General features: G+C 38.5%; 1 protein-coding gene across 2 annotated transcripts; it reads left to right on the top strand.

The window, feature by feature from the left end:
* The first annotated feature begins 130 nt into the window (after nucleotides 1-130).
* On the top strand, nucleotides 131-7,422 carry LOC116071364 (disintegrin and metalloproteinase domain-containing protein 24-like). 2 transcript variants are annotated; one of them, XM_031342852.1, is made up of 3 exons: nucleotides 131-225; nucleotides 4,581-6,609; nucleotides 6,873-6,991. In XM_031342852.1, exons 2-3 carry the CDS (start codon nucleotides 4,726-4,728, stop codon nucleotides 6,879-6,881), a joined length of 1,893 nt encoding a protein of 630 aa, XP_031198712.1. In that variant the 5' UTR covers nucleotides 131-225; nucleotides 4,581-4,725; the 3' UTR covers nucleotides 6,882-6,991. The 2 variants fall into 2 exon arrangements, with proteins under 2 accessions (XP_031198712.1, XP_031198711.1); XM_031342851.1 differs by having other exon boundaries at nucleotides 4,581-7,422.
* Nucleotides 7,423-10,670: the final 3,248 nt, after the last annotated feature.

The raw sequence follows: 10,670 nt of genomic DNA on the forward strand, positions 1-10,670 counted from the left end.
ATGGTGGAGACACAGTGGGAAGCCAACTACCAGGTTTTCTATTCTAAGAGGCTCTTGTTGCTAAGCAGCTAGATCTAGAACTTAATCCAGTGAGAGACAAAGGAAGAAAGACTTTATGTTCTATTTGTCATGCGAGTTCTCATGTAGAATCTTTGCTTTAAAAAGTGGTTCTTACAAATGAGTCATGAATAAGACCACACCAAGATATTATCACTACATCTCCTGGTAAGTCACTCAAGAGGTTAGGTCAAAAGGACTGAAGTTCATGAACACACACACACACACACACTCACACACTTTCTTTTCCAGGTACTCAGATCTTGGGCAGGACTAGTGACTCTTACTATTTCTAATTCCTCTGTCTTTATTTGTTTGGGTTAAACTGTTTTTAATGTATTATTTATTCATAGTTTATAAATATTGAATTTGACTATAAATGATGGTGAGGGCTAGGTGATGACTAAGATACACAGACTGATGAGTTTAATAAAACTGGGAATAGGAGAAGCTGGAGACAGAGTTGAAAGTTCTATTAATGTGGCACTACATGTCCTTTTAAATTTCTTTCCATTGCCACCACCACCATCATTATCATCATATATATGTTTATGATCCTGTGTGTGTGTGTGTGAGAGAGAGAGAGAGAGACAGATCGAGAGAGAGGGAGGGAAAGGGAGAGAGAGAGAGAGAGAGAAAGAGAGAAAGGGGGGAGGGAAAGGGAGAGAGGGAGAGAGGGAGGGAGAGAAAGTTGGGATGGGTGGCAGAGCATGGATGTGGAAATCATAGAACAAATTGCAAGATTTGGTTCTCTCCTTCTACTATAGGTTTCTAGGGTCAAACGCAGTGGTCAGGCTTAGACACAAACACTCTTACCCACTGAGCCTCCTCTGCACATTCTTTTGTTGAACATGTCACAATCCTTCAGGACTTGCAGCCTCTGCAGTCATTTTTTTAAAATAGTGTAAGATGTAACAAAACCGGCTCAACTTTCAAGTTTCTTTGCCAGTGTCCTATTTGCAAGCTGAGGTCTTAGGACTGAATTCTGGTAGGTTTGTAAGGGGTACATTTACCAACAATATCATTGGTGAATCATCCCTTCCACCACAAACATATATACCTTACAGCCAAATATACCTGTACACCATATGTATACATATATATATATATATACACACACAGGGAAATATATATATATACATATATATATGTGTGTGTATACATATGTACACATATGTATACATGTATGTGTATATATATACACATCAAGATAGATATAAACAGAGTATCAGCATGTCAGATTTTACTGATAGTCTTTAACACATTATCCTCAAAGATTCCTTCACTGACTTTGCTTTCTTTTGTGGGGTTCTGGGCAATTCATAATGGAAGCTTCCTGTCCTACCTGGTTACTTTCTCCATCACTGGAGACTCCTTGTTACTTTTATAAGGTCTTCCCCCTCAAAATCTCCTGCCACTGATGTGCATCAACAAACCAAAGACTTGGAAAATAACGTACCTTGTGCTTTAGAAGTATTAAAAGACATATTATTTTTCTTATTTAAAACACCATGATGTAAGTTCAATAATAACAATTTGAAAAAAACCCAGAAATTTTCAAACAGATTCCTGCACATTGCTGAGAAAATGCAAATAATAAAATTAAGAAATACTGTGGCTAACAAATTAGAAGTTATTGCTATGGAGCTATTTGGGAAAAAAATCTTTTATCATGACTAAACTGTGGGATGAAGAGTCTTGAATTTTGTGTTTCCTCCTCTTTTCCAACCTTCTCAAAGGATTTGGTAATTCATATTCCCAGAAATATTCAGAGTATTCTAAGAATGTCAAAAACTTGAAAGCAAATGAAGCTGCATATGTTGAGTGATTTGATCAGTGGCTGCTGAACTGATGGAGTCTAGAGTTTGTATGTGAACAGGAGGGATGATGATGAGAACTTGCAAGAAGGTCAAGCAGTAAGATCATTATTGTAGACCTCCCTGAATAAAAAAGTAAATTGTAACTAAGTGCAAAATGTGGTTAGTATAGTGGAAAGTGATGTCATGTTAATAGTATAAATATGTCTATAGCTAATAGTCTTTGAGGAGTAAAATTAAACAGCAGGCGTTGTGAGGGTTGTTTACATGCTGCTAAATGCAATGAAAACTTGGAGAAAGGTGAGGAGAATAGTGGACCCACACGGTGGAAGGAGAAATTCAACTCCCACAAGCTGTTCTCTGACATCGGTTGGTTACTCCTAACAAGGTCTAGCTACCATGTTACCATAGAATATTGTGCAGGCAGGACAGAGTGTAGCTCAAAGATTTTGTGGTTGGGTTGGTGCTTACATGTTTCTCTTGTGGCTGCCTTCAGAGTACCTTTGCATGCCCTAGACACCAGAATATAGGGGTGAAGGTTCTATATATGCAGCAGACCAACTTCTCGATGTTTAACAAGCTGTATAGATGTCTTTAGCAATGAGCCCTGGCCATCACTTTGTAGAGAGACCAACAGTTCTTAATATCGTCGCTTGAACGATTTCATGGCTCTTGTAGATGCTTTCAGTTGTCAATATGAAATGGGCAGTTTATATACACGGTACTCAGTAGTGAGAGAGGCTCGAATACATCTTTCCCTCACAAATCTACAGGCAGTGCAGATTATTGCTAAGACCACTCTTTCAGTCACCTATGCTGACCATTAAGGCCCATGTTGCCCATTTGTCCTTCTCAAGTGCATATTGTACTATCTACATTTTATGTAAATTAACATGTTTTCATAATAAATAAAAAAAGCTAATTGTTATTGGAGGCCAGGCACCAGGAACTCTGCTGCCTCCAGATTTCTCACGATCAGCATTGTTGAGGCAAATTTTTCAATATTTTTATGTGAAAAGGGTACAGGCATTTTTTAAATTAATCAGATATATCCATTTGGAAATTGATCTTTAGTAATTTTTAACTTTTTCATATTTTCTTCTTTATTTTTTATTAATTAACTAATTACTTACATCCTGATCACAGCTTCCCTCCCCTTCCCTCCCTCTTCTCATTACAGTTCCTTCCTCTTTTTTCATTAGTTCATTTATTACTTTATATCCCAATCACAGATTCCTCTTCCTCCTCTCATTCCAGTCCCTTCCTCTCATCCCCCCTCCACCTCTATCTCCTCTTCCTTTCTTCTCAGAGAATGGAGACCTCCTGAAGATATCAACCTGCCTTGGCATATCAAATTGCAGTAGGACTAGGTGCATCCTTTTCTATTGACGCTAGATAGAGCTGCCCAGTTTTGGGAAAGGCATCTGAGGGCAGGCGACAGAGTCAGAGCAGCCCTGTCCTACGCCTGCTCCTGCTGGGAGGGGCACCACAGGAAGACCAAGCTGCACAGCTGTTACATATGAGTAGGGGGTCTAGGTCCATCCAATGCATGTTCTCTGATCAGTGTATCAGTCTCAGTGAGCCCCTATGGGCCTAGATCTGGCTCCTTCAATCTTCTCCCTCCTCTTCCACAAGATTCCCTTAGCTCTCCCTGCTTGGTTGTGGGTCTCTGCTTCTGCTCCCATCAGCTGTTTGATAAAACCTCTCAGATGATAGTTATGCTAGAGAGGAGTATAACTGGGATATATTATATGAGGAAAGAGTTTATTTTCAGTAAGAAGTATATCAAATATAAATGCATTTGAGGAACATCCATCAAACAGCACACCTAATTTGACTATACTATTGTTTATTGATTTATCACATGAAGGTAACCATTACAGAAGATTCCAATCCTTTAACTTTGCCATTTGACAGAACTGTGGTAAGACAGAACAAGCAGTGATTTGCTATTTGAAAGTTCATGTTCAGGGCTGGAGAGTTGGCTCAGTGGTTGAGAGCACTGCCTGTTCTTCCAGAGGTCCTGAGTTCAATTCCCAACAACCACATGGTGGCTTACAACCATCTGTAATGGGGTCTTATGCCCTCTTCTGGGATGCAGATATACATGCAGATAGAGTACTCATATATATTAAATAAATAAAAATAAATTTAAAAAGAAGAAGAGAAAGGAAAAAAGAAAACACGTGTTAAGGACCATGCACTTTATTTTATACAAGTTTGGTAGGTGGTATGTATAATTTATCACTAAAAATGAAAAAAATTATATTCTTTGGTTGATGATAAATCAAAATTTTCTTGAAAAAAGAAGTAGCTTTCACACATTTGTACTAATATAATTTCAATTTAAATATTAATGTAAGTCTTGTCTCATGTATATATATATGTATATATATGTGTATGTATATATATATGTATATACATATATATATACATGAAATGATACAGTAAATCTATGCATCCTTTATAAAGGTCTGACATTATCGACCTGTAGCCAACTGTGATTCTTTTGAACACAGAGTGTTCACAGAGTGTGAAGTCACAGAGTGTGACTGTACTGCCCAAAATTAAAGAGCAAATTAAATGCACAATATGAAGTTATGTCTTGGTCCAAATGTTAAGGCATGTTTACACAAAGTCTTTTATATTAGTCAACTCACAATGAAGCTACTCTTATCTCTGCCTCTTTTTTCCTATTTCTTAAAGTCTTCATGCCCCGATGGATCCACTTTTCCAGAAGGCAGACTATTAAGGGTCAGTGCTGCATGAGATGAAGACAAAGGAAGTACATGAGCAACAGGACCACATCCCATCCTCCATTGTTTGCTCTCACTAGTAGGACATAGCGGCTATGAGTGAAGCTCTGTTTCATGCAAAGACCACTTTCCTTCAGGTATGGTTGAGGATGCTGCTCTTTTCTTCCATATGGCCCCTGACTTGGTGTGCTGAATACAAAGGCCCTCCAGAGACAGTGATACCCTTGAGGGTAACTGTCTCTGGTAAAGAGATGAGTCTTTCAGGCTGGATGTCCTATAGCCTGCACTTTGGAGGCCAGAGACATGTTATTTCCATGAAATCCAAGAATTTTTTGGTGTCCAGACAGCTCCCTGTGTTCACATACAGTGACCAAGGTGTCCTCTTTGAAGACAGACCTTTTGTTCAGAATGACTGTTATTACCTTGGTTTTGTGGATGGCGATCCAGAATCCACGGCTGCTCTTACCACCTGTTTTGGGGGCTTTCAAGGAATATTACAGATAAATGACACAACTTATGAAATTAAGCCCAAGAGCCCCTCTTCCACATTTGAACATCTGCTTTACAAGATAGATAGTGAAAAAACTCAGTTGCGCCCCATGAGATGTGGATTAACAGATGAAGAAATAGCAGGGCAAGTGAGATTTCAAGAAAATGATGAGTCCTCTCAAATAAAAAGTATCTCTGGGTCGTGGTGGTCTCATGGATTGTATATTAAACTGGCATTGGTTATAGATCATAAACAATTCATTTATCAAAAAAGGAATACTTCTCTTGTGATAAAAGATGTATTTAACATTATGAACGAAATAAATCTCGTATTACTTTCAGTGGAAGTTAATGTGGTTTTAGTTGGACTTACTATCTGGACTGAAGGAAATCCCATACCAGTGGAAGATATATATACTCTTTTGCCGGCATTTTGTATGTGGAAGAGAACAAATCTTAATTCTCAGATATCATATGATATTGCACATCTCTTTGTGAATTATACTTTTGATAACTATTTTGGCATAGCCTATGTAGGAACTGTATGTAATAAGACATTTGATTGTGGAGTTGATAGTCTCATTGAAAAAGATTCCCTTACCATTGGACATATCGTGGCACATGAGATAGGTCACAATTTGGGGATGCCACATGATGGGATACTTTGTACTTGTGGAGAAGAAAAATGTTTGATGTCTGCTACAATGGAGAGTTCCAAAAAACTCAGCAACTGCAGTTATGAATTCTTGTGGGCATACATAGGCAAAAAAGACTGCATGTGGAAGGAGCCCAGCCCCTTGGATATCTACCCAATGAAGGTCTGTGGGAATGGTATAATTGAAGAAGGTGAGCAGTGTGACTGTGGGACCCCTGAAACCTGTCGCCGTGATCGTTGCTGTACGCCTAGCTGTACTCTGAGGTCTAGTGCTAAATGTAGTACCGGACTTTGTTGTAGCCCCAGATGCCAAATCCAGCCACCTGGTACTTTGTGTAGAGTTCAGGAGAATGAATGTGACCTCCCAGAATGGTGCAATGGAACTTCAAATGAGTGCCCTGAAGATGTGTTTGTACAGGATGGAACATCTTGCCATGGTAATGGCCAGTGCTATAAAAAAAACTGTAACAGCCTTGATTACCACTGCCAGAGAGTTTTTGGTCAGAAGGCCGTGAAAGCATCTGACAGTTGCTACAAGGAACTTAATGCACGTGGTGATCGTTTTGGTAACTGTGGACTCTTGGACAACTCATATGTGAGATGTGAGACTTCAGACATTCTCTGTGGGAGGATTCAGTGTGACAGGGTGGAAGAAATTCCCCACCTGAAGAGTCATTATACTGCTCACTGGACCCATGTCAATAATGTCTCCTGCTGGAGCACTGACTACCATTTTGGGATGAAAATTGCTGATCTTGGTGACATAAAAGATGGCGCAAACTGCGGTCCACAGCATATATGCATTAACAGAAAGTGTGTTGATAAGCCAAGTTTGGTAAGTAGTTGTTCACTAGAAACCTGCAACCTTAAAGGAGTCTGCAATAGTAAGCAACACTGCCATTGTGATTCTGACTGGAGCCCACCCGACTGCCAGACACCTGGCACTGGAGGGAGCATTGACAGTGGTTCTCCTGCAAAAAGCATCAAGGAAGATGGTACTACCGCAAACGTGGTCTCGGGAAAATCTAACACCATAAGTTGGTTGTTACCTATTATTTTTGTGGTTGTAGTTTTACTTGTATTGTTTTGCTTGTTTAGGGCCACTAAAAAATCACATGAAGCAAAAGAAGCTCAACCACAAGATGTAGAGGCTAAACCACAAGATGTAGAGGAGGCTGAACCACAAGATGTAGAGGCTGAACCACAACCTGTAGAGGCTGAACCTGAACCACAAGATGTAGAGGCTGAACCACAGGATGTAGAGGCCCCAGATAACTAAGAGGCTAAATCATGAGACAAGAAAGAAGAGGCTAAACCATCCAATGAGAAAAGAAGCTAAACCTATTAGATGAGAGAGAGAAAGGGAGAGAAAGAGAGAGAGAGAGAAAGAGAGAGAGAGAGAGAGAGAGAAGCAGCTCAACTTCAACAGCTTCACTTCTTCAACTTCAACCCACACAGAACAGAAAAAATCTAATGAGTTGTCAAAATAATCTTTAAAATTTACTGAAATTTACCACATAGAAATATTTAGCATCCTGGTGTGAGAGATCCTAATGTGTATCATAAATCACAGATAGAAGATCCCAGCAATTTATAATAGGTTAGAATAATACACATTTATCATCCAATAAAGATGAGAACAACCATATTCCTACTTTTCATAATCTGAAGAAATTAGTTAACTTGTTACTTTTCTAATTAAAAACTTTTATGAATTAAATCTTATTGAGCCATTGGCCAGAGGGAATTCCATAGAACCCTCAAAATATCACAGGCTAGTATTGCCAAATCTGTTGGTTACTCTCCACATCCTAATGGTTAGGTCTTATTGCTGAAGGCAACAATTATTTTGTGAGATGATTTGAAGAGTAGTTCTGGAATGGTCTCATAGAATTCTTCTGTCTGGCCCTGAGATTTTTTTTTGTTTGGTGGGGTGGAGGGGGGGTTTGAGGGGGATTTTTAGTTACTGCTTCTGTTTCTATAAACAGTTATAAATCTATTGAAATTATTTAATTTTGGAAGATCATATATATCAAGAAATCAATCTGTTCCAGTTTTGTGGAGAACAGATTTTTGAAATATGTCTTTACCATTTTCTGAATTTCTTCATTGTATGTTGTAAGGACTCCTTTTTATCTCTACTTGGATCTTTCCCCCCATCTTTTGATTAATTTAACTAAAGATTTGTGAATCCTATTGGCTTTCTCAAAGAATCAAGCCTCCATTTCATTGGATTTTTGTATTTTGGTGGTGCTGCTGTTGCCACTTGTTTGCTCCAATTTCGTTGATTTTAGCCCTGAGATTTTTTCATCTTTTCCACATCTACTCTTTTTGAGTATTATCTCTTCTTGTTTTTCTAAAGCGTTCAAGTGTGTCACCAGTGTTTTATGTTGACACTTAGTGCTTTAAATTTGCTTCTTAGAACTCTTCTCACTGTGTCTTATTTGCTTAAGTATATTGTATTTTCATTTTCTCTTTTAAAAAACATTATTTATTTTATGTGTATGAGTACACTATAACTGTACAGATGGCCATGAGCCATCATGTGGCTGCTGGAAATTGAACTCAGGATGGCCCTGTTCGCTCCGCCCTGCTTGCTCTGGCCCAGCTCACTGTAGCTGTCTTCAGAAGAGGGTGTTAGATCTCTTTATGGGTGGTTGTGAGCCACCATGTGGTTGCTGGGATCCAAACTCAGGACCTTCAGAAGAGCAGTCAGTGTTCTTATCCAGTGAGCCATCTTCGCCAGCCCGTGTTTTCATTTTCACTCAATTCTAAAATGTTTTTTAATTTTCTTATTGATTTCTATCTTGATCCAATTTTCATTTAGTAGGTAGTTTTCAGCTTCTATGACTTGGTAAACTTCCTACTTTTTCTATTGTGAATATCCAGCTATAACTCATGATGGTCAGATAAAACTCAAAAGTGTTATTTCAATTTTTTATAACTGTTGAGACTTCGTATCCTAATATGTAGTCAATTTTGGAGAAAGATCAATGGGGTATTAAGAGGAAAGTATATTCTTTAATATTTAGGTGGAATGTTTGTAGAAGCTGTTAAGTTCATTTGATTTAAGACAATAATTAACTCTAGCGTTTTCTCTGTTTGGCTTTTGTCGGGATGACTTGTCTATTGGCAAGAGTGGGGTATTGAAGTCACCCCTATAACTGTGTGAGAGTCCATATGTGATTTTATCTGTAGTAGTGTTTCTTTTATCAAAGTTCGTGCCCTTGTGTTTGGTGCATAAATGTTTAGAATTATTATATTCTTGGTAGTGTCTCTTTTCCTTTGATGAGTATGTGTTGTCTTTCCCAATTTCTTTTGATTAGTTTGTTAGGTTTTGTTGGAAGTCTAGTTTAACAGATATTAAAATGGCTACACCTGGTTATTTTTTGATCTGTTTGTTGTTTGGAACAATGTTTTCTATCCTTCAGCCCTGAAGTGATATGTCCCTTGGATGTAGCAGAAGATGGATTCTGTTTTCTAACCTGATCTGTTAGTTTATGTCTATTTATTTGGGTGCTGAAACTATTAATATTGAAAGATGCTCATGAACAATGTTTACTAGTTTCTATTATTTTGGTGTTCTAGTGTGGCCTTCTCCTAAAATTTTAAAGTAACAGTTCTGAAATTATTTATTGCTTGTACCCTGTTGGGTGTAGTTAGTGTTCTCTTTAGAGAGAAGTTTTCCTACCATTGCCTTCTGTATAGATGCATGGATGGGCAGAAATTGATTAATATTTTTAAGTCATAAACCATTTTCTTTCTCCATTGACTATGATAGAGAATTTCTTTGATATGATGGGTTGGCATCTCTGGTCTCTTAGTGATGGTAGAACAACTGTTCAGGTCCTTCTGGCTTTTGGGGTGTCCATTGAGTAGTGAGATGTTACTATAACAGGCTTGTTTTTATATGTAACTTGTTCTTTTTCCCTTGCAGTTTTAAATATTCTTTCCACATTCTGTATTAGTGTTTTGATTATTATGTATTATGAGGAGTTTTTTGGTATTCTGTATGTTTCTTGTACCTTGATAGGCACTTTCTTTTTTAGAATGGGCAAATTTTCTTCTATGATTTTGTTAAAAATATTTTCTGTGCCTTTGACATGTGTTTCCTCTCCTTCCTCTATACCTTTTATTCATAGATTTGGTCATTTCATAGTGTTTCAGATTTCCTAGATGTTTTGTGTCTGGGTTGTTTTTTAGACTTGACATTTTCTTTGACTAAGCTGCCCATTTTTTTTTATCATGTCTTCAATGTATGAAATTCTCTCTTCTATATTTTTTTAAATTAATTGATTATTTTATTTATTTACATTTCAAATGTTGTACCCCATTCATAGACTCCCCTCCCCAAACCCTTCATCCATCCTCCTTCTCCTTTGCCTCTAAGAGGGTGCTTCTCATCCACCCACCCACCCACTCCTGCCTCACCCCTCTAGCATCCCCCTACACTGCGGCAGTAAGTCTCTACAGGACCTAGGGCCTCCTCTCCCACTGATGCTTCATAAGGCAATCCTCTGCTACATATGTAGTGGGAGCCATGGATCCACCAACGTATTACTCTGGTTGGTGGTTTAGTCCCTGATAGCTCTGAGGGGTCCAGTTAGTTGTTATTGTTGTTCTTCTTGTGGGGTTATAATATCCCCTTCGGCTCCTTCAGTCCATCCCCTAGCTACACTGGGAGTTCCTGGGCTCAGTCCTATGGATGGGTGTGAGTATCTTCATCTGTCTTAGGTGCTAGCAAAGCCTCTCAGAGGACAGCAATATTAGGCTCCTGTCAGCAAGCACTTTGTGGCATCAAAAATAGTGTCAGGGTTTGATGTTTGTGGATGGGATGGGGCAGTCTCTGGATGGTCTTTCCTTCAGTCTCTGCTCTTTTTTTTTTTTTTTTTTTTT

The sequence above is a fragment of the Mastomys coucha genome, unplaced genomic scaffold, assembly GCF_008632895.1.
Source record: "Mastomys coucha isolate ucsf_1 unplaced genomic scaffold, UCSF_Mcou_1 pScaffold22, whole genome shotgun sequence".
Classification (NCBI taxonomy): domain Eukaryota; kingdom Metazoa; phylum Chordata; class Mammalia; order Rodentia; family Muridae; genus Mastomys; species Mastomys coucha.